Source organism: Dasypus novemcinctus, chromosome 2 (genome assembly GCF_030445035.2).
Source record: "Dasypus novemcinctus isolate mDasNov1 chromosome 2, mDasNov1.1.hap2, whole genome shotgun sequence".
NCBI classification, from domain to species: domain Eukaryota; kingdom Metazoa; phylum Chordata; class Mammalia; order Cingulata; family Dasypodidae; genus Dasypus; species Dasypus novemcinctus.
Genome location: NC_080674.1, coordinates 141,520,618 through 141,546,944, shown reverse-complemented (window position 1 = coordinate 141,546,944; position 26,327 = coordinate 141,520,618). Strand labels below are relative to the sequence as shown.

Here is a 26,327-nt window from a genome sequence, read left to right as displayed (position 1 = left end):
CACTTGCTAGGTACAGAGTTCTGCCCTGGGGATCCTGGAGGCAGGGTGTCTGCTATTCATCTCTGTCTTGCCAGGCTCTGTACTCCACAGATGTTCGGTGGACTTGTTGAATGGGGGCCTCTAGAGTCCCCGGAGTCCTAGAATCTCTATAGGCCTCCACACCCACTCATCTGCCATGAAGCCAGTACTGAGTTCTTTGGGTGGCTGGTTCCTGGGGGTTGTCCCCAGTGCCTTCCAGAGCAGGGTGAGGCCACTTGGAACAAGCGGAGGGAAGGGCAGATCCAGGCCTTGTACCTCAGGCTCTCTCTGGGGAGAAGCTGACTAGATGGGAAAGTGGGCTATTTACATGGTTATCGTTCTATCTTCCAAGCACAGGGAGGTGAAACAGTAATGTAAATGCCACAGGTGACAACTCGTTCAGGGCAGCTATCACCCTTCCCATTTTACACGAGGGAAGTGGGTCTCAGATTAAGAACATTGCCTACGGTCACACAGCCCTTGGCAAAGTCAGTGTGTGGGGATCCTTCATGGGCTCCCAGTGCCCTCGGTGGTACCAGGCAGCCACACCCTCCCCTCTCCCCTCCTCTCTGTGCTCCAGCCACAGGGGGCCCAAAAGCCATGCTCTTCCTGGAGCACTCTTTGCTTTGCCAATTTCTATGCATCTTTCAGACCTCATCCTAAATAAGACTTCCTTCTGGAGCCTTTCTGAAGCTCCTGGCCTGAGCTGGGGTGGCCTGCTGTGGACCCCACGCTGCAGCCCCAACATCCCCCCATGCTGTAGTTGCCTGTTTACCTGACTTCATGCCCACCACTGGACTTTGCCCTCTCTGAGGTCTGGTACTGTACTCCTCACAGTTTTTATTCAATTAAATCTGGAGCCTCAGTGGAGGTGGGGTCAGGGCCCAGAATGAGCCAGTGATTAGGCAGAATGTGGCAGCACTGGACACAGCACCCTCCTTGGCTGTACAGGGGTCATGGAAGCACACAGGTCAGGGGAGTTGGAGGAGCTGGGCCCACTGCTTGGAGTCAGGGATGTCCTGTATGGCACCTGAGACCCCCTCAACCTGTCCCCTATACCCTAGTCCCTCTTAACTGCAATATTTTGGGAGTGAGAATGACCAATTAGTCAAAAATAGGACTGCAAAAAGAAAAAAAGGAAAAGCACTGTGAAATAGAAACAAGCCATGCATCTGAGGGAAAGAAACAAAACCAGAGCTGCCACTAACCCACATAGCACCTTTGTGCTAGTTAGAAAGAAGTGGCCCTTCCTCTGGACAGACCCAGGCCCAGGCCCAAGCCCGTGCCAGAGCCCATGGCTTAGGCAGCATAGCAGAGTGGGTTTTAGCTCACATGGCCTCTAGACCCAGATCCCCTACAGATCCCCTACCCAACCCACACAATGGGCCTGCTCAGAAGTGCCCCCCTCTAGTTCTCCTTTATCTTTGCTGCACTGCCAAGAGCCAGGCTTGTGGGCCCCGCCCAGGCTCCAGGGTCTGGCCCTGAGCATCCATTCCCACCCTGCTCAGCTCCTCTGGGCTCCTCTCCCAGTCTCGCAGGCAATCCCACACTTGCCCAGGATCCTGTCTCTGGAGCTGGAGACCCACTGTCCGGCACCAGTGGTGCTTAAGAAATCAAGGAATCTGGCCAGCTGCTGAGTGGGACACTCGCCCAAGGCCTGGGACTGGGAGGATGAACTTCCCAGCAGGAGACAGACCCCCAGACCTTCCAAAGGGGACTCGCCTGCATGGCAACTAGGCCTCGATCTGTGGGTTTCCACAAACCCCACCTCTGCAGAGACAGCCAGCTGGACCAGGAGGATGAGGTTGGAAGAGCCCCTGCTCATGCCCTTCTCTCCTCAGCCCCCGCTCTGGGCCCTACTGCTCAGGACATGGTGCTCTCCAGAGGACGGCCCGCAAGCTCCCCGCCCACAGCGTGCCGGACGCCCTGTGCCTGACGCCCACCGCAGGGCATGGAGCGTGGCCGCGTGGCCAGCGGAGCTAGAAGGGCTGGAGGATGACTGGGCCACACCCTCATGGACCAGGAGGCTACAGCCCGCCTGTTGGCACAGGGCTGTTGCCATGGATGCACAGAGGCCTGCCAGGTACAGGTGGTCAGTTCACCAGCTGCCTGGCCTCGGCATAACAGAGCCCTGACACAGCAGACATGAGGGCTGGAGTCCCTGCATGCAGCGGAGCAAGCTGCAGGCCTGCTCTGGGCCAGCCCTGGTTCTGGGCACCCTCAGAGCTAGCTGAGCTCCACTAAGCTGAGTGGCCCAGCCCAGGGCCTCCAGTGGTTTCTATGCATTCGTTTACTTGCGTTTTCCTCCCTTTGAGGTGAACGCCCCTCAGGACAGGATGTTTTTAAAGGAAAATATAAGCTTCCGGGAGCTGCTGCAGCTGAGCTGCTACTTGATGCTATGACACACTGTTTGGTAAAATCTGTGGTAGCTTGGGCTGGGCATCCCCCCAACCCAGGCAGGTACTCACACAGCAACTCCTTAGTGCCCAGAACCCCCTGGGCACCCACTGTGGACCAAAGCAGGCCCAGAACATAACCGCAGAGATCAGCCATCCCTGGCAGTAGGGAAAGCAAGGCTCTGGGGAGGGGAGAGTAGTAAAGTTAAGAGGTTTTGTTCCTCTCGGACCAGAAGAGGCAAGGAAATAACATCAGAGGCATGGATTTAGAGATGGCAGCCCCCAATAGTAAAACAGCTGCGTGTGCTGAGCTGAGTCCCACTAGCCTACAGGAATCCCACCTATCTTCCCAGCCACTTTGTGACATGTGTGCAGATTTTGCAGATGAAGAAAGAGAAGTTCAGAGAGATTAAATGACTTGCTCAAGGTCTTGCTGCAAGTGTGAAAGAGCTGGATTGCTCCCAGCCCTCTGGGGTTCTTGGCCCACAAAATTTACTACTCTCCAGCACAGGAACCACACAGATGGTGAGCCCCAGGGGCCAAGCAGTTCCCAGATTCCCCACCACCCTCCTGTATCTTCTCACTAAGATCTCCAGCCTCCCAGGTCACCCTGCCAAGAACCTCTCTTCCTGGAACAAACTGACTAGCAGTGTGGCTCTGACCCACCCAGCCCTATGTGAAGGCACTGTCCTCGAAGGAGGTGGTTTTGGTTCTCAGTTGTAAACAGTCAAAAGGAAATGTGCGAGGTCAGCCCTCCCACAGGGTCTGGCATATGCTCCCCTCCCTGTGCAAGGATTGGTGGGACAGCTGCTGGAAGAAGAGGTGGCTCTCCCCTGGGCTTGTCTCCTAGACACGACTAGGGTAAGCATCCTGCCTCAGAGTGAGAGCTAGGAGACGGGGCTGAGGAGGCTGAAGGTCAGCAATGCTTGAGAGTGAAAGGGAGGAGCCGTGGAGATCTTGTCCCCAGCACTGCTCTCTTGCCAGGTTTAATCCAGCCAGCCTCTGTGGAGCAGTGACAACACAGGGGGCTCTAAGCCATCCGGTCTGTTCAGCTGCCTGCACCAGCTCCACGAGGACAATTCTGCCCTGAGGCCAAGGTCTGGCGGCTCACTCAGGTCTAACCCTCACATCTACTGCCAGTTAAGGCCTTTGGGGATCTGACTTGACTCAGTCCAGTGAGTGGTTTATCCAAAGAGAAACAAAACAAAGAATGGAAAGGGGTGCTGGAGGCTGCAGACCCCAGAGTGCGCCAACCTGAGCCCCTCCAGCCCAGTGTGAGTGCAGGGAGGAGGGCAGAGCTGCTCCAACCTACAAAGGGGCCTTGAGGCAGAGCGCCTAATGAGGAGGAGATGGGAGGGGCCCCAGGAGTCAGGCAGTCCCCAGATTCCCCACCACCCTGCTGGTCTCCTCACGAGGATCTCTAGTCCCCCCAGGTCTCCCTGCCACACCAAACAGCTCTTACAGATACACCTCTGGGTGTAACTAAAAATACAAGGGAAAGGCTGAAATACCAAATTCAGAACAGGGGTTCTTGGGGACAAGGAGTGGGGAGGGATGGAATGGGGGAGCCAAGGGGACCCAGCTGTAGCTATGACAGCTACATTTTTTTTTAATGAGCAGACATCCATGTTGCCTGAGATGCAATATAGCATAGTAGGGATATAGAACAAGGCTGTCTCCAGCCCTTACAGAGTTGTGTGGCCCTGGGCAAGTCAGTTTTTCTTTTGATTCCCCATCTGTAAAATGTGCATATCTCATAGGGTTGCTGCAAGGATTAAGTGAGTTAATATTTGCATTTGCTAATAAATTTTTTAATAATTTTTTTAAAATTAAGAACAAAGAAAAAAACAGAAAAAAATAATGCAAGCACATCCCTAGACAGAGTCTTTTCATGAAAGCCAGACTTTGTGCCAGGTTGACTAGCCTTCGATTTCCTTTGGACTGTTGCCTGATTTCTGCTGGGCCAGAATGAGCTGTGGATGGCCTGTGAGGACCAGAGCTAGGGGGTTGGGAGGCAGAACAGGGCCACTATAGAATGAACTGCCCTTGGAATTCCCCGCAGGGCTGGCAGGCAGTTCTGTTCCCAAGGAGCTTTCCCACTGGGGGGGCACACCCATGCCCTGGACTCCCTCATTTTCCTCGGTCTGACCATTCCCAGTGACTCAGGGCCTAGGAAACCCTCTAGACCAACCCAGGACCACACAGAGGGAAGTTGGCCCAGAGCAATCACACAGCGAGCTCTGATCTGAGCCAGGACCAAGATAAAGTTGAGAGGAAAAAATTCACCTATGGACAGTTCTTAACATAGTAGTCATCACACCTCAAACCTGATTCAGTTGTTTGTTTTTAAGGAGGTACTGGGAATTGAACCTGGGACCTCAAACGTGCAAAGGAGGTGCTGAACCACCGAGCTACATCCGCTCTGCCTGATTTAGTTTTAAAGGTCCTTTCTAGACGGTTTTCCAGGTAACATTTCTTCAGGAAGGCCTGCCTCTCAACCAGGAAGCTCAGCACTTGTGGCCCTGGGAGCCCTGACCTCACCAGGAGAAAAGTCCTTCCTCTCGGCTCCTAAGAATCTAAGGAGATACTGGCAGGAAAAGCCCTTGGCACAAGGCCTGATGCTCACAAAGTGTGCAACGCATGTGCCATTGTGGCTGTTACTGCTCTTGCCACAACTGTTTACTGAGGGCCTACTATGTGCCAGGCCCTGTGCTGGGCATAGGAGTCCAGCGGCAAAGGGGACAGACGTGGGCCCAGTCCTGTAGAGGTTCTCTAGCCTTTTCTGAGCCAATCTCCCATCCCTGAAATACCCCCACTCCCACCCCCACTTCAACATCGCTGTCCCCCTTTGTGGCTTTGGCTTTTCCAACTTCATCTGTCCCCACACCCAATGGACTAGAGCAGCCCCAGCCCCCCACCACGGTTTGCCCACCGCAGCTGGGCGACTCTGGGGCGCACACTGTCTCAGAGCCTGCCAGCAAGCTCTGGCTGGCTGCCGCAGCTGGGCATGCTCCCCGCGGCCAGCCCCGCCTGGGCCCTGGCTGGGACCGCAAAGGCCTCACTGCTGCTGCCAACAGGCCGCTCTGGGTGCCACTGAGGCCCACCCACCCCTCGCCTGCCTGGCCACCGAGGCCAGGCCACAGAACCATCTGATTTGAATGAAACTTCAAACTTAATGACTTTCATGCTGGTTATTTAAAATGGAATGTAATTTTCTTAAACACACTATTATTTCCTTTGATAGCTACAAAGCTTCCCCCAATCCCGTAAGCATGTTTATTTTTAGGGAAAAGAGTGGTTTGCAGTTGGTCAGAGAGTCCATAGGAAAAGGAACCTGCAGAAAGCAGGGCGAAGAGCCCGAGCAGCCCGGAGGCCCACAGTCGCCATGTCCTTCTGTTGGGGTGGGCTGCCTGCTGGACCCCAGTGGGTGCTGGGCAGACCCCTACCCCTCACACCAGCGCGTGAGCCCGTGGCCCTGCTGCCCACCAAGGCCAAGTCCTCATTAGGCTGCACCCCAGTCCCCTTCCTATGCTCCCCCTCTGCAGAGCTTTGGTGTCCGCATCCGTAAGATGATGCCATCAGCTTCCCAATGGACTTCTTATGGGTGTTCCAGGCATGGACAGGGTTGGGGAAGGGGCCCTGGGGCTGCCCCATGCCCTTAGCTGCCTCTGCCTGACCCCTCCAGACATCTCACCCTGGGTAAGACTTCGAGGACTGAGGCCCTGACCGACTGGGCGAGATCTGGGTCCAGACAGTGGCCCAAGGCTGTGGCTGTTCACACTGGGAGGGTGGGCGGGTGTGGCCCTCCCGGTCAGAGCTCCCCGGCAAGGGAGGTGGCCTGGTGGTGGGCGTGCGTGCAGAGGTCAGCTGAGCCCCACCAACACGGGCATCCTCTGAGAGCAGCTATTTTTAGGCCCCAGGCTTTCATGTGGCTGAATGATGTGGAGTTTACACAGCATTGGTAATGTGTTTCAGATGGCGGCCCAGCAGGCCAGGAGGTGGGGCCACTGCCACTGGAGCCAGGTCAGAGTTAGTCAGAACCTCTGAGCCTGGACACCCGTCACCTGTCCCTCTCTTCCCACCACCCCTCATTGCCTAATGGGAGAGGGAGACTCTGGAGCAGTCCCTGCAGTGAGCTGCCCAGCATACCCCACCTCAGGCCCACCCATCCCACCACCTCGGGCCTCTCCAGCCAACCCTTATGTGAACACCAGAAAAGAAAACCCCTATGGTCAGAGAGCACCACCCCCATTTTAGGACTGAAACCTAAAGAGGTTGACAGATTGGTTTGTGGTCTCACAACCAGGGAAGGACATGGCCCCTTGTCCTCATCACAGCCCCCTATCCTCATTTCTGGGAGCGGGTGGCTGAGCCAGTCTAGCTTTGGGGGGGTGGGAGCAGCTCTAACATTGGAAAACTCCAAGGCTACAACCTGGGCCCTGTCCGGCCCATCCATGCCTGGACACGGCTTCACACATGCCATTTGGAGGCAGACAGTGTGGAGCCCAGCAGCACTCCTGCCCTTGAACAGAGAGAGTTGTTTGTTTTTGGGGGGGGGGGGGAAGCGGGAGAGTAGGGGGACAGGGGAAGCTGATTTGGCAGAGGGTCTCCTTTCTCTCACCTCTGGGGAGTTGTGTGGAGTCAGAGCCATGGACTGAACGCTGTGTCCCAGTCTTGCTCTGGGCTCTAAAGTGGTGTCTGCTTGCACAGCCCAGGCAGGCAGTCTCCATGGGGAACTGAGCCAAGAGGAGCCCATGTTCCAGCAGGACCAGAGGGGCCTCCAGCCATCAATCCAGAGAGGCCAAACTCTCTGACCAGGACAACCCACCCAGGCTGCAGCTCGGAGGCTTCAAGTAAAGGCTGATGCAGTCACACCTTTAAAGGGAAGGAAGCAGATTCCCAGGACCAATCCCCAAGCTGGGGTGAGGCAGCAAAAAAAAAAAATGTCTGAGGGAAGAAGCTGATAATGCCAAGGTTCTCAGAGACCCTCTCCAGACCCCTGGGCCTAAGGCCTCTGGGTCCTCTGAAACCAGTGCTGGTCAGTGGTACTCTCCACATCCTGGCTGAATCACCAGTGTAAGCCACTGGCCTAGGGGACTGAGTTCCCCTCAGACCTTGGACTCACAACCCTGGAAAAAGAGTGAGAGTCAAATGAAATAACTGTAGAAAATGGAAACGTCCCGTCTTTGAGGCACTTTTGCCGTGCATTTGCCAGCACACTTAGGTCTCCCTGTCTAAAACCCCTCCTGTGGCCCTGCTCATCCTCCTCAGTCACCCCTGCATCTCCTAGCATCGCCCCTGCCCCGTCTGCCAGCTCTGCCTGCCTTAGCCTTCTGTGTCCAACTCAAACCATCTGCCCGTGGGCACTGCCCTGCCCTTCTGTGATGCCAACACGTTGCTTGAGCCACTCCCAGGCTCAAAACCAACGCTGCCTGGGCATCACGGCCACGTGATAGGCCCTCACTGCCCCCTCCCTCTCTAGCCTCACCTCACGCCCCTCACCCACAGACCCTAGGTTTCAGCCTGCCCTTCCATGACCGGGACACACTAATTTCAGCCTCTCCTCCTCTGCTCAAGCCACTCCCCCCACCCAGGGTTCCCTTACAACTTTCTGCCTGGCCAAACCTCTGCGTGCTTTGGAGCAGCCTGAGCCCTCCTTTCTCAGGAAGCCTCCCTGGCTGCAGCCACTGGCCTCTCTCCCCACTCTGTGCTCTCTGACTCAGGCAGAACCTCAAAGCCGACTCTAAGCCCCCCCACCCAAGGAGAGTCTCTTTCCCCTTGCCAGGACTGAGCCCTGGGAGGATAACGGCAGTCTCTGCCTCTGTGCTGAGCCAAGGCCGAGTATACAGGAGGAGCTTAGTAAATGCCAGTAGGGCCTAGATGGAAGATTCTAGCAGACCCTCTATTATTCACCAGCTGAGGGCCCAGGGCCAAGGGTGGGCCAGGACTGCTGTCCTCTTTGCTCTTGCAGGGGAGGGGCTGCTGAGCTGTGGAAGGGGAGAGGGCCAAGAGTTCCAGTCTAGCTTCAGCTTCAGGAATCCTCCACCTTCTCGGCACAACACCCTGTACAAGGGGCATTCATATACAGTGTTAACCATCTCTCCGACAGGAGCTTCCGCTTATGAAGCATCTACTATGTTCCTGGTGCTGTTCCCAGTACTTCATATACACTATCTCATTCTTTTCCACAGTAACCCAAGGAGGTAGTCCCAGAGAGGTTAAGTAACTTACCCAGGGTCACACAGCCAAGGAATGGTAGATATGGTATTTGAGGGTAGATCTTGCAGACTCAATGCTTTCCCCTTCCACTCCTCTAAGGGGCCTTGGACACGTCCCTCCCCTGATCTGGCCTCACTGTCCCCACCTGCGGAAGGAGGGTTGTGACTTCAAGGATCTATGTACAGTACCGTTGGGTGTGGGGGTGTCCTTGTGACCTGATAAAACACCTGTTTCCTCCAACAGCGTCTTGTTTGTACATAGTGGCAGGAAGCAGCAGGTCACAAGGTATGAGGGAGTGTTACTGTACGCCTCTGGAACCGCGGCCACCCAGGGAGGCTCGGGGCAGGCTCTGCCTCCCTTTGCCCCTCCAGGGGGCTCTGTGCCCACCCCGGCCCAGCCTGGCCTCAGCAGTCACACGATTTTAAACCACTGCAGCTAAACCTCCCTTCTTGCAGGGGTGGAGGGTGGGGTGGTCGCAGGAGGCCCAGGAGGGGATGACTTGCTGGTGGCCTCGGGGAGGAAGGGAGGTGCCCTCATCCCAAGCCCTCTCTCCTTAACCCCCTCACATTCACGTCTCAGAGAGCCGGGGAGGTGGGCAGAGATGGTACGAAGAGCCTCCCTGGTGAGCCGGGGAAAGCGGCCCAGGGAGGCCGGGCAGAGCCGGGGGAAAGAGAATCCCAGGGTCCCAGCAGCCTGCGGGGCTCTTTGTCAGCCCTGGGCCTTAGGATGGCCTTCCACCCTGCTGAGCTAGCTCCTTCCAGAGGAGTGGGCAGGCTGCCCTGAGACTACAGCATCCCTCCCTGCCCCCGGCGCAGGGTGCAGCAGGAAGGCCAGCTCTAACCAGGGATCTGCAGGATGGGCCTCCTTGGTACTTTCCAGGCCATAAAAGGAAAAGGCATCAGGGGGGTGGGAGCGACCCTCAAAGCAGAGTCCCACCTGGAGAGCAGCAGAGGAGGGCTGCAGACTTTCCAAATAGCACTGCCAATACTACACAGCCTCCCTAGTCAGGAAAGAAATGCAAATCAAAATGACTTCCAAGACCCATTACCCAACATGAATCTATTAAGTGAATGGCACAACCAAGATAGAACTCCCAGTGGACCGTGCTTAGACAATGTCAGGACTGGGGTACTATCACAGGCAGTGAGCTGTGGCAACAGGGAACCAAAATGCTGCGACTCTTCCTCCCTCTTGACCCCATAAACTCTTTGGATATTATGGTCCAGGAACATGATCAAAAAGTAAACAAGGAAATTGTACAGAGCATCATTTTCACTGCTCAAGGCAGGCTCTGCGCAAACTAGAAGTCACATGAGGGATACTGCAAGTTAAGAGGCTGTGTGTGGGAATTATCTTGGGGACTGCAAACATGCACCCCCATAACACGGGGCAAGAAACGGGGTGCATACAGGAGTGCTGACAGGAGGAAAGGCCTGAGGATGGTTCAGAAGCTAAGATCCATGAAGGTCCTGACTCTTTCTTCCTTATAGAAAAGCTTAGGCTCCTAATATCTCGTATAGAGGGCTTCTATATGGCTGGGGAAGGGGAGCCTCATTCAGATAAATATTTGGGGAGTGGTACCTGTGGCACCTACCTGGCCCCAGGGATAGTGTTTCCCCTCTAAGAATCTCTGGGTGAGGCAGTACAGGGAGGAAGAGGCCAGCACCCCTGAGACCCCCGCCCCAGGGTTCAGACCCCTCAGATCCCCCCTAGCCCCAGGTGGGGACAACCCTCCAGATGGAGTATACACGGGGCCTCCCACTGAGCCACCACTGGCCCCAGAAGAACCAGGACAGCAAGGGAGAGGAGATCAATCGTGGCCAGAACCCCCTCCTGTGCCTCGCCCCCGCCCACGCACTGCAGCCTCCAGTCCTCACTCCACCTCTGGGAGGAGGGCTCAGCGCTCTGTCTTGTAGATAGAGGAAACTGAGGCTCGGAAGGGCTTTGGCAGACGGGCTGTCGTTGGTCTGTTCACATAAAGCAGTACCACCCACCTCAGACTGCAGAGCTGCTGGGGCGGGTGGAGACGGCTGAGGCCCAGGGGCGAGGGAGGGTCTCACTTGGGTGGTCAGAGGAGGCTTGACGGAGGTGACATTTGAATTAAGGCCTGAATGAGGTATGAGAAGGTGGCAGCTACGTGCAGTTCTGGGGGACCCAAGCTGAGGAACAAGCGCAAAGGTCGTGAGATGGGGAAGAACTTGATGGCTGTGAAAACCATCAGCACATGGAGGCAGCTGCCGTTTAGGGAGAGAGGAAGTGGAGGGCACAAATGAGGGTGGGCAGTTGGCAGGGCAGGCCACCCAGGGACTCAGGCTGTGGTGGGCAGTTTGGACTTCATTCCAAGAGCAACGGGAAGCCACTGCTGGCTCTAACTAGGCGGGAAATTTATGTTTCTGAAATACTCTTTGGCTGCTGTGTGGAGCCTGGATTGTGGCTTAGGGTGGGGGACAGTGTGGGGGCTGAGCAACCCCTGAGGAGGCTGTTCCTGTCATCTGAGCAAGCGATGGCTTAGGCTGGGGGGTGGCAACTGAAGTGGTGAAGTGGGAAGATTGGGGTGTGTTTGGAGGGGAGCCCACGCACCTGCTGGTTTCTTTGTCCTCATCTGTCAGACAACTCTGCAGCCTTCAGGAAGCTGCTTAGGGACCCCTCCTCCACAGCCCAGGCCAGGGACAGCTGTGCCTGGGACTCCCCGAGCCTGGCCTTGGGTGAAGCACTCCTCCAGCCACGGCCTGCTTCCAGGTCTGTCTGTCTCTTCCATTCAGCTGGGCATCCCAGAGACAGAGTCTTGTTCTGGTCCATCTGGGTGCCCTGTACCTGGTACCTAGCCTAACAGGCCTCCCTCGAACCAGGGCTGGGGATGTCCCATCACTAATCCCCCAGGCAGGGCCCTGCTGCCCTCTCTGGGGCATCGCTGGCTAGATAAGTGCTCCTGTATGAGGCATCTCTGCAAAGCTACCACGGACAGGCTGGCCATGCGTCAGCAGCACTTCCTTTCTCTGCCCAAGTCTTGCTCATACCTTCACTTCCTGCTCTCCCAGGGCTCATTCATACAGCCCTTACCTGGACCCCAAACTTTGGAGTCAAGAACCTGACCCATGAGGCATGAACCCGTGAAGCAGGAGGCCACTGTCCGGGCACCAGGTTGCTGTGGAGATCAGCGACAGGGAAACACAATCTCAAGTCCCTACAGTAGCAAAACGCTACTTAAAAATTGAGATGTAATTCACATACCATAAAATTCACCATTTCAAAATATAGAATTCAGTGGCTTTTAGTATATTCACAAGGTTGTGCAACGATCACCACTATCGAATTCCAAGGCATTTCCATCACCACAAAAAGAAACCCCGTACCCATTAGCAGTCACTCCCCAATTCCCCTCTCCCTCTAGCCTCTGCAACTACTCATCTCCTTTCTGTCTACATGGATTTGCCAATTGAAGACATTGCATATAAATGGCAATAGGCTCAGCATCCTTCTAGGCCACGGACTCCAAGTGGAGCCCATAGAACGGTCAACCCTAGCAGCTGCCTCATATTCTTTTAGAGATGAAGATTCGCACTGGACTGACAGTCCCACACACCCAAGAACCTGCGTTTCTCTCAGGAATGATATCTAACTCATCCCAGGGGAGGACCACTTCACTGCCCCCCATTCACCCCACCCCAGTTCTCAGAGCAGGGCAGAGGAAACAAAACAAAAACAAGCAATGGCTACTGGCCTAGACAGTAAGTGCCTGCAAGTCTACATTAGTTGCCTGACCAACATCAGTCATGAAATAAACTTTGACCTAATTTTGCCTTCCCACAACAAAGCTTAAAAGAAGCCAAGTATGAAAAACAAGCAAACTTTTTGGGACAAAAATCTCCCTGCCTGGTGGCAGTTGGCTGTGAGGCAGTCGTTTGTCCACTGAGCTCCTGGCAAGGTTTGGGGTGTCTGCCTGCTTCTAGGTATCCAACGTGGGGGCCGCATGGGTATTCCTCCCACACGTGGGCAGAGGAGGTTCCTGGCATGGGTGTCCCTGTTGTCCAGGGAGGACAGGCGAATGACCCTGGGCCCTCAGTGGCACTGGGACCACCTGTACTCCCTCAGAGAGGGCTGAGCGAAGGGCAAGGGGGACCTGGTTCTAAGGCCCGTGGGCAGGGGCCTGGGATGTGTGTCTGATCCTGAGGACGGCCTAGGAAAGCACAGCAGAAAAAACCTCCAGGAGAGTTTTTCCTCAGGGCCCCTGCAAGGGGCTCCTAACCAGAGTATCTTTTCTGGTTCCAGACCCAAGGCCCTTGAAGCAGATGACAAATGTTCTCCCAAAACATGCGGTCAATCAATTTTGTTTTCTAAAATCCTATTATATTTTCAATGTCCACACAACTCTTTGGATCGGGCAAGCAACTACCCTTACTTGATATCCGTTTATTAACTAACAGATTTACGTAAAAGAGGCTCCCCTGCATTTATGTACAGCTCTCTCACCTAATGTCACCCCAACTTAGGCCCTTGCCTCTGTCCTTGCTCCCGGCCCCATGGAGCAGCTGAGGCCAGGGACAGAGAATCAGCACCAAAGCCTATCCTCTCCTCCTCCTTCAGTGTTCCCGGAAGGCAGGCACTGGGAGTCTGCAGCTGGGTGGGAAGGAGGGCAATGCGATTTGTCCCTATAAGAGAGGATGTGACACACAGAAATGCATCTGCTGTACCTTAAGAAAGACCCCAAAGGTGAAAAAAAATGAGTGATCTGGGCCAGGGGGGTGGCGGTATGCTCCACCAGCCCGCCCCGCCCCGCTTGATCCTGACTGCTGGAGCCTGCTGCCTGCCTACTCTTTGACCAAAGTAAGCCAAAGGACACCACCAAATGGTCCCATCAGCCACACCCTTACAGCAGAATGAGGGCCTCCCTGCCCTGGGCAGTCTCCCACCACTTGCCCATGCTGTTAAAGGAACTCAGAAATACTGCCTTCTCCCCCAACAGCTGTGGAAGCTGGAGGGAGCCTGCCCTGCTGGGAACATTCTTGGGTCTAAACCTTTAGTCTAGTCGTGGTCACCATCCAAGTAGCTTGCCTGCTGGTTGTTTGGCAGTGGTGGGTTATGTCCACCTGGTCCAAAATCTAAGGGGGGCCCAAACCCGTCTTTGCTAAGCCTCCTCTCTTGCAGGGTGCAAGGTCTCTGGGGAGAGCCATGGCATCAGGTGGCAGGGACAGTGTGCAAGCCCCCTTATCCATACACTTAGAAGGATGCAAACCATCTCATACACTGAACCACCCAGAGAGGAAAGTCAGGCAGACAGACCACTCAGACTGACAGGCTCATTTTACAGATGAGGAAATGGGGGTCCAAAGGGCAAAGGAGCCTACCAGGTTTTCCATCCTGGACTGGTATGTCTTCTCATCTCCTACCAGCTTTGGCATGAAACTGCCTGAGGACAAGCCTTCCATACTCCTGATCTGAAACATCCTGGCCCAGTCACCCTTACCTCCCTGTGAGTGCCCCCCACACTAGCCATGGAGCCACCAGCCTACTGGCCTGCCTGTGCTGGGCTCAGATCTGTGCCCCAAACCAGCCCGTCCATATCCTCCCAGTACATTTCATGTATTCTGTCAGCGCTACTTTCACCCCCAATGTGGGCCAACTTAGGACAATATGATACACTAATCTAAATGAAAAAAGAAAAAAAAAATTACTGCTCCAAATGACTCAGAAGAGGCTCTTCACACTTCAGGTTATCTACGTCAATGGGCAGAAAAGCATGGTTTGTAATGATCATGATATCTTTTCAAAGCACTAGGTCCTAAAAATATTTAATTTACAAATTCATTAAACAGTCCCCTACTGACACCATTGATTTTAAGCACCTGTGCAGCCGTCCTGACATTCTTTGAAGCCAGCCTCACAGAAACCTACTTTGCACACAAATGTTCACGGTCCTGCTCTGGCAGGTATACTCATGCCAATAAGGACAAACAGGAGTAGAGGGCTTTTCTCCTGCACAACCAGGAGATCTGGACCAGATCAGCTTTTCTGCCTATTTCACCCCAGCACCAAGGCGGGAGCTTGGTGGGAGAAGACAGACTGCAAATTTCGGAGCTCAGACCACAACAAGCACACAATCCCTAGGAGGAAGGGGTAAGTCTCAGCTCAAAGTCTCTGCCTCTGCTCCACAAAGACCCTGTCCCGGTATCATCCAGCACCAGGATGGGCTCTGCATCTGCCTGTGAGTAAGCTGGGAAGACAGGGTGTACCTCTTTCAGCAGAGTTCTCCTTTTCCTTCAGATCCCCCTGGGTGTACGGGGTGGGGGGCAGGGGGAGGGCGGGTAGGGGAGACCAACTGAGAATTCTCATGTATCTATCTGGTTCTAGGCAACTCTCACTTCTTGCCCAAGCCTCATACCAGGTCAAGGAGGAAGCAGGCACTGGCTGCTGGGGCCACTTACCAGTGGGGGCTGCGGCTGGGGGTGCTGCCCTGCTCCGGAGGAGGGTGGGCAGTGCATGAGCAGATTGAAAGCGGAGTAGACGGTCTCTTTGTACATGCCGCTGGCACACTCCGGCGCCTTCAGGCCTGGAAAAATCACAGCTGGGTCAGGCACACCAGCCCAGGGCAGCTCGGGCTGAAGGCTGTCTGCTCTTGAGAGAGAAAATAATTGCCAAAGGGTCCCCTTCAAGTTTGTGACTTGAGGAGGAACGGGCTGAGGGTAACCACAACGCCAAGATTTAGGGGAAGGACCCCTAACCCAGGCCTCCTCCAGAAGGCCTCGCTCATCCCCCCACTTCTGCTTGTCTCCCACCTCACTTGCCCAGGCCCTCGGGCCAAGGAACCTTGGCCAAAGTTTTCTCCTCCGCAAGGGATTAGTCAGTCACCTGGGCAGGAGGGGAGGCGGCGATGCCGGGGGTCTGTTTATGCCTATAAAGGTCGGGGCACCGGAAGTGACTCGGGCCTGGCTGCGTCCGGGAAGCCCGCCCCCCACTCGCCCACCCCCGGCGGTTTTACCGCCTCCTGGAGCTGCAGCAGGGCCGCGGGGGGCACCCCCTCGGTCCCTCTGCTGCACCGCGTCCAGTCTCTCCCACAGAGGCGGAGGCCGGGCTTGGCGGGAGGAAGGGGAGCTGGCCCCTGCAGAAACTCACCGTCCTCCAGAGACTCTGGAAGTTTGTCCGAGAAAAGTCTCTGCGAAGTGTGTTCCCGCCCGAGCGCCTGGGGGGAGAACGTGAGGGGCCGTGAGAAAGACGGGGACGCAGGGGAGGGGGCGCGGGGGAGGGGGCGCGGGGACAGGGCCCTAGAGGGGGGGCGGCCAAGGGCCGCGGCAGAGGGGGCGGGTCCGCGCGAGCCGGGCCCGGGACGCGAGGAGCGCGGCGGCCGACGCTCACCTCGGCCCGGCCCTCGACCTCGGCGCTGGCCCCCGCGCCGGCCCCCGGGACCCCCGCGCCGCCGGCCGCGCCCTCGGACTCGTTGACGAGCGACGACTTGAGCTCGGCCAGGTCGCGCTCGGGGCCCGCGGTGCTGTCGCGGCTCTTGTCGTCCTGCTCCTCGCCCTCGTCCTGGAAGGCCAGCAGCTCGTCGGGCGCGCCGAGGTCGTCGCCGCCGCCCGCGCCGCCCCCGCCGGCGTCCAGCTGCGGCATGGTGCGCTCGCCCGCCGCGCGCGGGGCGCGGGGCGCGGGCAGTGCGGGGCGCGGAGCCGGCGCGCGAGGCGGCGAGCCCGCAGTCCTGACCTCCGAGCCCGGGGCGCGGCGGGCGCAGCGCGGGCAGACTCGCGCGGGCGGGCTGCGGGCGCGGGGCGCCGGCGCGGGGCTGAGCGGCTCCGGGAGCTGGCGGCGCAACATCAAAGGCGCCGCCGGCCGAGCGCCGGGGGCGGGGCGGGGACTCCGGGGGCGGGCCGGGCCGGGGGCGGGCCGGGGGCGGGGTCAGCGGGCCCGCCCGCCCCCTCCGCCCCCTCCGCCCCCTGGAGAGGCCGGGACGCCCCCGTGGGCTTCGTCTTAAAGGGCTCGCTCCCCCGAGCCTCACTGGAGCGTGGCGTCGGGCTGCCAAGTATTGCCTTTCTGCTGAAATACGGGCAGTCTAAAGGAGACTCCTGACCCGTCTCCTCATCTACAAGGGATTTCCGCCACGCGCCTAGCTTTCTCCCCCAGCTGCTGAGGTCACCCTTTGCGTAGGCCCTTGGGATTTGGGGGCTGGCTTGGAACGGGAACCGTGGTGTGAACGGCGTCTCTGCCTTGGGTCCATTGTCACCCGTGCGTGGAACCGGGAGCTTCCTAGGATTGGAGAGGGCTCGGGCTACGTATAAGCCGAGCCAGCAGGGTGAGGACTCCTCAGAAGCCCCTTCTCTACCCCACCCTTGAGCCCTATGCCCGCCTGGGACTTCCGACCAGGCTGCCTGCACACACTGCGCGAAAACAAGCATATTCCCCCTCATACAGTCATTCACCGCCTGTTGTATGCGGGGCGCACACACCACACGTCTGTTGCAGGCTCAGCCATGTGGCGGCTCCGAAGCGCGAACACAACCGAGAGGACAAGGAGGCAGGACCCGCCCCTCCCCCGTGTCATTCTCCGGCCGCACCCACTTCGATTCTCCCAACTCCTTTCCACGCCTTAGAACCTGCGGCCGGGACTTCGCGTAGCCACGTGGGCCGCGGGACTAGGACGGGGGAGGGAGTTCAGTCGTCCACAGCAGTCAACCCGGGAAGCTGCATCTCGTAACTCATTGACTGTGTCCCTAATCCCCCTCGAAACCCAAACGCAAAGGTCTCCATCCCGCCGAGCGCGGGAACGTGGTCGGGCTTCCATCGAATCTCCAAGGCACCCGGGGCCGAGTCCACGCGGGCCTCACAGTACACTTGGCCTCCGTTCCACCACTGCGTCTAGGAAAGACACCAGTCCTTTTAGACAGCGATGGCAGCAAACCGCAGGTTTACGTGCTGGATTCAGTGTAGACGCTCCTGCTTCTCCCAAGAACAACTGGGGTGAGAGTGCGGGGCGGGGGGGAGGTAGTACAGGACGCCTCTCCCGCCCAGGGCCTCACAGGACCCCTGGCAGCCGCGCAAAGTCAGGCAAAGTCAGGCCGGAAGAGGGCCGCGCCACCCCTCTGGGTCCAGGCCCAGCCCTGCTGGCCACGGATCAGAGAACCAGGGCTCTGCTTCTCTCTGTTCAGATAATATCTGCGCCTGCCCAGCTGGGTGCCTCTGACCCCACCTCCGGTCTGGGGTGCCCACTTTTCCTCCCTTCCTTGGGCAGGGGGAGGTGTGGCACTAGTACTCAGCTTGGCAGTGCAGATCGGGGGAGATCCTGTCCACTGGGTCTCTCCAGCCTTCTTCCCCCAGGTGTGATCTTGTGGCTCAGTCTCACTCTATCCCGCCCAGATGGTGTGGGGAGGAGGGGAGCGCTGCAGCCACACGTGGGTCTTTCTTCTGGCAGAGCCAGTCTGGGGTCAGGAGCTAAGAGCCAGACCCTTTAGCTTGGGAGCCGCACCCTCCCCCCCGCACCTCACAGTGGTTTTCTGGTGTGGGTCCTCAGAGGGCAGGGAGGGACCCATAGCCCCCACACTCACTCCACAGCTTCCTCAGCCCTCGGCCCCTGAGGTCCTGCTTTGGGATGAGCCTCGCTGGGAAAGCTGAACAGTAATATGCATCTGCCTAATCCAAACACTTTGGGGTCCTCCTGTGTTTGAGGGGGATTCTAGCTCAGTGGGAGCCTCCTTTAGGGCAGAAATTCCAGATACATGTGGTCCCAGGGCAGTGGGAATTGAAGTTTTCTCCAGTCCAGGGAGAAAGGAGAAAAATCAGGGCAACAGTGAGGTTTTGTTTGTTTTATTTTGTTTTCAACAGGGCTGCATTTATTCAGTTTAAATTAGAGATTATAGTCTTCCTGCTTTATTGGTGTGAAAACAGCCTTTCTTTACTAGAATGATTGTGAGAATAGCTTTTTTAAAATGTCCTTCTTTGGGAAAAAAGAAAAAGGAAACTTGACTACTCTCTGTTCATCCCCCATTCCCAAGGTTTTTTGGACATTTTATAGGGCTGTGAAATCCGAAAGTCTGGGAATCACTGCCCTTTGGGGTCATGGCTGCAACTCCTGGCCCTGCTGGGCAGAACCAGGAGGGGGAAGGTGGGTAAGGAGAACAGGGATGTGAGGAGAGGGCAGGGGAGGAGTCACAGGCACCCACAGCCACACAGACTGAAGGTCTGCTGAGAAAGCACCCACCGCACCTAGCCCTGGGCTTAGGCTGTGGGAGGAGAGGTGGAGGAGGGTGTCCTGCTCCCCACACAGCCCAGGCTGCTTGAGAAGCTGAGAAATTATTAGAGTTGAGTGTGGAGCTGGATCAGTCTTAACAGAGTGCGAGTAGAAAGAGCTCCGATATGGGGAAATTAATGTGGGCTGGAGTGGTCAGGCTAGCTTCCTAGAGGGTTTAGAGAGAGAACAGGAGCTTGGGATTGTTCCCAAAAGACCTGTGTGCAGCCCTGCAGGAGCTCCTTGCCAGGTTAGTGCTGCTTTCTTCATCTCACAATGACTTCATTTTACCGAGTGATCACGATGTGCTAGGCATTATACCAAGAGCTTCACCACGCACATTAGCTCAGTTTATCATCACATCAACCCTTTGCCATAGGGACTATTATAATTCCCATTTTACAAATGAGGAAACTGAAGCTCAGAGAAGTCAAGTAAATCACCCATAGCTTGGAAGAGACGGTGTCAGAATTCCAAACCCAGACACTCTGACTCCTGAGCCCACACCCTAACTACCATGCTCTAGTGTTCCATTATGACCCTAAAATTCAAGAGGGAGGCCTGACCTGCTCTGTGGTCTTGGAAAGCAAATGCCAATGAGTGAGCTGTTACAATAGAGCCCCAACTTTCTGGGTGGCTCATGTTGCATGGAGAGGCCCACAGGAGAACTGGCCATTCACCCTGGATAGACTCTTTGGAGTAGCCCAAGCACTTCGCTGGCCAAGAGGGACTCAGAGACTCTTCCTTGAGCTAGTAGACTTCAGCCTGTACATCTCTCCCCCATGGGCCCACCCTTCATTGCCTGCTCTGGGCACTGACGCAGGTCTGCTAACTGAGACAATAAGCCTTGGGATTCTCTGTGGTTTTTCCATGGCGTGATTAGTAGGATCTGCTATGGCTGCCCACCTGGAGCTACCCAGGGAAATTTGGGACCAGGGCCAGCTGTAGGGAGTCCCCAGTGTCTTCTGGCCTCATCCAGCTCAGGTAAGAGCTGGTGATTTAACAAGGCTTCATCTTCATGCAAATGAACCAAGTGAACACAGGCTGACCTCAGATGCTGGATGCGGGACAAAATCAGGGCTCTCAAGGGTCAGAGCAAGAAAGTTCAGATTTTGGATTTAAGCAGACCTGAGTTCTCATCCCTACCCTGCCATTAACTAGCTTCGTGACCCCAGGCAAATCACCTACCCTCTCTGAGCCTCAGCTTCCTCGCGGGTGAAGTGGATTTCGCACGAGAGGCTGCCGGGCACTGCTGGAGTGAGTGCGGTTGAGATGAGTCATGTGCCCTGGTAAAGGTCTTAGCACAATGCCTGGCACCTTCCAAGTGCGCTAATAAAAGGGTATGCTAGAGCTAGATATTTTTCGGAAGTTGTTAGACTAATTGACTCTTCATGTAACATCATGTAAATCATCTGAATTTTCTCATGGCCTGAGCCCACTTAATCACAGCTAAGGTTGAAAATATACATTTCCTCTCCTTTCAAGTTCCTTTAACATGAAAGGCCTGTGTGAACTCTCTGACCTTTTTTTTTTTTTAAACAGGGGACCCTTGAAATGTGGCATTTCCAGAAAATGGCTCAAAGGAGCCCCAGATGGATTTAGTAAATTATAGCGGGGAGAGGCTCCTAGCGGAGTCTCTTCCTGCCCGCCGCCTGGCATCCTGTTGGGGCTTGCTGAGAGCCGCCTGGAGGCCGAGCTGCCGGCTCCGGACAGGAGCACTTCCCATGGAGCCTTCTCTCTTGGGGCAAGGCCCGGTCACAAGTTTTAGAGGCAGACTGTGGTTTGTTACTAGAAACAGTTTGGGCTCTGGAAACTGTGGGTATGGGTGTGTGTGTGTGTGTGTGGGTGTGGGTGGTTGTGACCTGCATGATGAAGACACACAATTGCTGTGTTGCAACTGCTCTGGGCCAACTACCAGGCAGCTGTCTTTAAAATGAAGCAAGAAAGGGTTGGGGTCATTTTTAACTTTATAATAATCTGTGAGTTTTTCTCCCAGGTTAATGCAATAACCAGAATTACTCTTCACACAAAAATTTAATAATGAAGCAAGAAAATTAGTTATTTCTGATGAAACCGGAGGAAGTTAGGCCAAATTGGCTTGAGGGGTGGAGTTGGGGAAATTACAAAGAGAGCTGCCCCACAGGTTCAGAAAGCTTGTTATTACAATTTCCCACGGGCTAATTTCCCACAACTTGCCAGCCATTGTTCCCAATGAATGGGCCTGGGGTTCGCTCACCAGGAGGAAAAAATAACTCTGGGTTTCTACTGGGAAGGGGTCTGGAGACAGAGACACCAAGGCGGCAGCAGCAAAGGCAGGCCTGGAGAGGCTGCCCCGTTGCCACCGGGGCACACTGGTCTCCCAAGATCCTGGTAGGGGGAGGCCTGTGTCCTGGTGCCAGCTAAACCACTGATTGGCTGGGTGAACTCAAGCATGTCCTTGCCTTCTCTGGGCCCTAGAGTCATCACCTGAAGACGGCAGGGGCTTTTTACCTAGTTCCACTGAGGCAGAGACGAGAGCAGAGGTGAGGGACAAGAGGTACCATGAATGCTACAGCAAGTGGGAGATAGCCAGCCTGGTGCCCATCTGGGAATTGCTGTAGCTTCGCAGAGGGAGGTGCCCACGTTAGTCCCTGTTTGGGCTCTGGGGAGAGCCCCAGACACGCTGAAATAGGAATGCCTTCCCAGGAGAGTACCAGCAGACCTCTCTTGCTGGGCTAGGGCTCTAAGCCTTCGGTAGGCATTCTTGCAGTATCCTTAGGGTCTGGCCCAGAGCTAGCGAACTGCAGTGCTCAGAAAGTTTTTGATTGATGACTGAATAGATGGATGGGTAGATGGACAAATCCCTCATAGCAGTGAGCACCTGTAATCCAGGGAGGAGGGAGCAGGCCCAGAACCTGCAGTCAAGGAGCTTGCCGTTTTATAGGACATTAGGCCAAGTGGAGGTTCCAGGAGTCGGTGGTTCAGATGCATGACTGCCATGTGCAGGGCAGTCAGGGAGGCCTTCTTGGAAGAAGGAGGTCGGCTTAGGAAGCAGGTGGGATTCAGAGGGAACAGAGCCCTCTTCAGGAGGGACAGGAGCCCATACTCTGGGTTATGGTGGACTTTGACCTCATCGGGTTTCAGGGGCCTCCTGTGAGCCAGTAGCCTGGGAGGGTTTGACTGTCCAGCGAGCCTTGCCCAGAACGGCGGGTTTTCATTTCTCACTTTCCGCAATTCTCCCCCCTCCCCAGCACCTGGGAAAATCTCCCCCAAGTTCCCTCTCCCAGGATACTGGCTCTCCCTGCTTGACCCCCGGCCTAGAACACACTCCCTCCCCAGGGCATAACCCACTATCTTGCACTGGGCTTCAAGGCTGTCCTGGCTCAGTGCCCCATGGAGAGAACTCCCTTTTCTTATGTCTAGCTTCACTCCTCTCCCAGCCCAGGGCAGCTGCGGTGATGGGGGAAGGAGCGTCGGGACATGGTGGGCAAGGAGGACTTGAAGGGTCACCGTGCCATGTCCTCATGCTGCTGCCAGTCCTGGTGTGCCGTAAAGGCTCTGGGAAGTCCTGCGCCAGAGCAACCCCGTCTAGCCTTCTGCAGCCAAGCCTCTCCCAAACTTATTTGACCATAGAATTTTTTTCTATGTGTGGTTTTCAAAAAAAAAAACATGGATCCTCTGAAAGCCTTTTGGGGCATGCTGGTTCCCTTGATTTCATGGGGAATTCCTTATCCCAAACATGCTGGGATGTTGGGGGAGGTGTTCCCAATCTGTGTCCCCGATACGGGGGAAATTAGCAGTAACAGGTCAGCAGACTTGAACTCCTAGGTTCTCATCGCAGTTCTAACCAGGCCGTGCTCCTTCCTTCCTGGATTCTCAGCTGCTTGGGATCATGGATTCTTCATCTCTGCCCTTGCTGAGTGCTAACATAGGCCAAGCACGCTGTGGGTGCTCAATAAATGCCTGCTGGCCCATGGGATGGAGGTATGTAAAGGTCCAGCCAGGTTCCTCAAGCTCTGCTGTTTCTGGGACGCCCTTCTTTCTTCAAGGCTCATTTGTGGTCTCCCCTTATCCAGAGACCCTTCCCACCTACCCCCATCCATAGGGATCCTTCTCCTTTCTGGACTCCCATTCCCCTTAGAATGGGAGTCGCTCAACTTATCTCATGCTGTTGAATGTGGGTGAGTCTCCTGCCCTGACCGCTGCGCCTGTCTCCTGGTGGTCAAGAACTGGTCTTGAAACGCACAACTTCAGTGTGAATCCGGGTTTCTCTACTTACTCACTCTGGGTGGAACCTGGGGTGGCCACCTCCCTTTTGGAGCCTTCATTTCCTCATCTAAGTGGTAGTAATAATGCCTGTCTCAAAGAGCTGGGAAGATGGAATGAGTTCATGCTTGTGAAGAACTTAGCACAGTGTCTAGTGCGGAGCAGGTACTTACAGAGCGGTGGGCCAGCGTTAACTATTGTCCTCGTTTCTTCCAGCAGGGTTGAGCTCCAGACCAGGCCCATAGAGACGCTTAGCAGAGGCAGCTTGAGGGAGCAGCTAATCCTGCTGGTCGTCGATGGAGACGGGGGACCAGGGTGGGGAGGCACCAGAATCCTGTCTTCTGAGGCCGGGCCAAGGCAGCCTGAGCGTTCAGCCTGAGTGGAGAGTCCTCCTGCCAAGAGATGGCCATCTCCAGATGTCTGCAGGCCCGAGGGAGCCGGCTAGCCCTGTGGGGCCTGAGGGCAGAGACAGGGCTAATGGGAGGAAATTACACGGAGAGATTTCATCGCAGCTTGCGGAAGCACTACCAGTCACAGCTGGCCAACCATGGCCCACGGCTGGCCGACCGAGGCAGTGAGCTCCCTGGCTCCAGAGGTGTGCGAGCAGAGGCTGAGGGGATTTCTACCCTCGTGGCTCTTTTCAGGCTGTGGGCAGTCCCTTACACTTCCTGTGTGCTCTGCCCCTCACTTGGCCCAGTTTGTCCTGCTGCAAGCTTCTGACCAAGGACAGGCTCAGAGGTGAGTGTGAGGGCAATGGCTCAGACTGGGGCTCCGAATTGGGGCTGGAGGGGAAGAGGGAGTTAGGGTAAGAGGCCAGTCTCAAGGGGGGCTCACAGCAGCAATGCCCCTCTTTACTGGAGAGGCTGCTTAGTGAGGCAGCTGGCAACACGGAACCAGGAGCTTTTTCTGTGCCTAGGCCCCCTGCCCTGAGGCCAGATCTGCTGGGGTCAGGGAGGGCAGAGGTAGGGGAGGGGGCCTTATTTGTAAACCAGCCTCCCCCCCACTTGCTTCAACTTCTTCTAAAACCAGGGGCTGGGAGGAGAAAGATGGGGAGCAGAAGAAGGAGAGCCTGGGTTTCAATTTTGGCCCCACACTTGATGCCTCTGTGACTTTGGGCAAGTCACTTAACCTCTCTGTGCTTCGGTTTTCTCTTCTGTAAATTGGAATGATAATAAAACCCATCTCATTGGATTCTTGAGAGGATTAAATGAGTTATTGTTTATAAAGTTCTTGGAACAGTCTGTTGTACATCGTAAGTGCTATTCAAATGTCTATTAACTAGAGGAACATTAATTAAGCAACTTATCTATGCCTAGTACTGTGCAAGGGGCTTTTACATCATCACCTCATTTAATCTTCACAATAGCCTTATGAGGTAGGAATTACTATTACTAGGGAAACTGAATCCCAGAAGGTCAAGTTCTTTGCCCAAGGTCATGCCAGCTGGGGAGGTCTGTCTCCAGGGCCGGGGCTGTCAACCCCTTGACGCTGCTCTCCAAGGGTGTGCAGTCCCTCAAGGGTGCTGAGGGCCCGCTGGAGCGCTGCAGCAGCAGATGAGCGGGTGAGGGAGCCTCAGAGGAGGAGGACCCCCTCTCAGGCTGGAAGCCCCTTCTCCGGTGGCTGCCCACCGGGAGAGATCTCTCTGCCTCATTTGTGGGAACAGTGATGTGGCTCCGATTACCAATTGCAACCCTCCTTCCTCCAGCCCAGTAATCCCGATCATGGGGTCCCGGGTGGAGTGGGAGCCAGGGCCGAGCAGCCCAGGGCCAGGTCGGGACTGGGAGGCTGCAGGGGCAGGGCGGGGGCTAGGAGACCTGTGTTCCCTCTGGGCATGGTGGCAGCTCTGGGTCCAGCTCCTGTATTCTGTTCTGTCCAAGCAGGCTCTCTTCATGTCTGTGCCCACCTGTCGAGCCAGAACCTAGAATAAATATTTGTTGGGCCCAAGAATGACCCTGGACACTCACACAACACTTTGCTGTTTACAAAACACCTTCCCACCTGTTATCTCATCAGATCCTCACAACAACTCTGAGAGGTAAGTCTTTAACCCCATTTTAAGGAAGAGGAAACTGCGGCTCAGAGAGGGGCAGTGACTTGCCCAAGGCCACACAGCTCAAACCCCGGTCTTCTGGCTCCAAATCCTCTCTAGCTCTGCAGCCTACAGAGATATCTCCCCCTTCCTGAGTGAGGGTGACAGGGGACTGCAGGGGTTCCCAGTTAGTGGAGACCCTTCATGGCTTTCTTCTGCACAGACGTGCTCTGCGGAGACTGCCTTCCCCTAAGAGGGCCTGCAGGGTCCCCTGCGGTTATTGGCTCCCAGGGGCCCAGAGTCACAACTGCCAGGGCTCCCGATGGCGATGGCGGGTCTGGGGGTTACCGACCGCATTTATTCATGTAGCAATTTCTCCCCTAGCCGGGGTGCCAGGACAAGACGGGCCCATGCTCTGAGGAGCTCTCTGCAAGGAACGGGGTTGGACAGGTTCAAGTCTCTGGCATAAAGGTGGGGGCACCAGCGCCTTCCTACTTGGGGGGTTCCGCATTCTGTATCCTGGAGACAGACACCGAAGAGCTGTTTGGGATGGGGTTGCAGGCCTCCTCACCCTCTGCCCCCAGGCTCGGCTCCATCCTGGGCCCTGGGGAGCAGGCCGGCCCTGGTGCTGCAGGGGTGAAAGTGTGTCTCTTCTTCGCCTTTGGGTTACTGATGGGCCTCCGCTGCCGGCTGTGGTTTTCCTTGTCAGCTTTGTCTTTTTTACTTTTTGTTCACAGCTCTATTAGTACTGACATTTTAAAGGGTCTTTCTCCTGATCAAGCTTAGCCTTTTTGTCTTGATAATTTCAGAACTTCTCTCCTTTTCCCTCTTTCCCCCTCTTCTCCCAGCCCAGGGTTTTAGAAGCAGCAGAAGTGGAGATGGGCGGGAGCTGGTTTAAGAGCCAGTTTCTTGCTTGTTCCCTGGCCTCCCTGTCCCGTCCCCAGCCGGCCCGAGGGAGTCCCAGGGTGAACCCAGCTCTCAGGACAGCATCTGGGGAGGAGCGTGCCCCTTTAAACTGGGGGTTCTTTTTCCCATTCTCGTGGGAGCTTTAGCACCTCCAGCCTTGTACATTGCACATGCAAACCGCCTTTGCAGTGGCCCTTCCGTTCTCCTTCCCTCCACCGTCTTCCCGTCTCAGGGCTACTTCCACTGCGGGGGGAAGCTTCTAGTACAGCTGAGCCTGCTGCCTGCAAGCGAGTCACCCCACTTCTCC

The 26,327-nt window shown here is 55.9% G+C and overlaps 1 protein-coding gene and 1 long non-coding RNA gene across 8 annotated transcripts in view; one reads left to right on the top strand and one right to left on the bottom strand.

Annotated features, from left to right (window-relative positions):
- Positions 1-16,367, bottom strand: part of TCF7 (transcription factor 7) — a 49,548-nt gene extending 33,181 nt beyond the window's left edge. For 4 of the 7 annotated variants that reach the window (XM_058278844.2, XM_023583914.3, XM_058278820.2 and 1 more), the window contains exons 1-3: positions 15,984-16,365; positions 15,744-15,810; positions 15,056-15,180 (exon numbers count right to left, since the gene is read on the bottom strand). In XM_058278844.2, the coding sequence (XP_058134827.1) occupies positions 15,056-15,180; positions 15,744-15,810; positions 15,984-16,235 (444 nt within the window). In that variant the 5' untranslated portion in view covers positions 16,236-16,365. Of the gene's footprint in view, positions 1-15,055; positions 15,181-15,743; positions 15,811-15,983 lie in introns of all 7 variants that reach the window. The other 3 variants (XM_058278858.2, XM_058278809.2, XM_058278850.2) reach the window with 3 other exon arrangements.
- A 6,886-nt stretch (positions 16,368-23,253) lies between these two features.
- LOC111759817 (uncharacterized) overlaps positions 23,254-26,327 on the top strand; it is a 54,349-nt gene continuing 51,275 nt past the window's right edge. Inside the window, exons 1-2 of the long non-coding RNA XR_009181182.1 lie at positions 23,254-23,823; positions 24,966-25,120. This is a non-coding gene — a long non-coding RNA (uncharacterized lncRNA). The remainder of the gene's footprint in view (positions 23,824-24,965; positions 25,121-26,327) is intronic.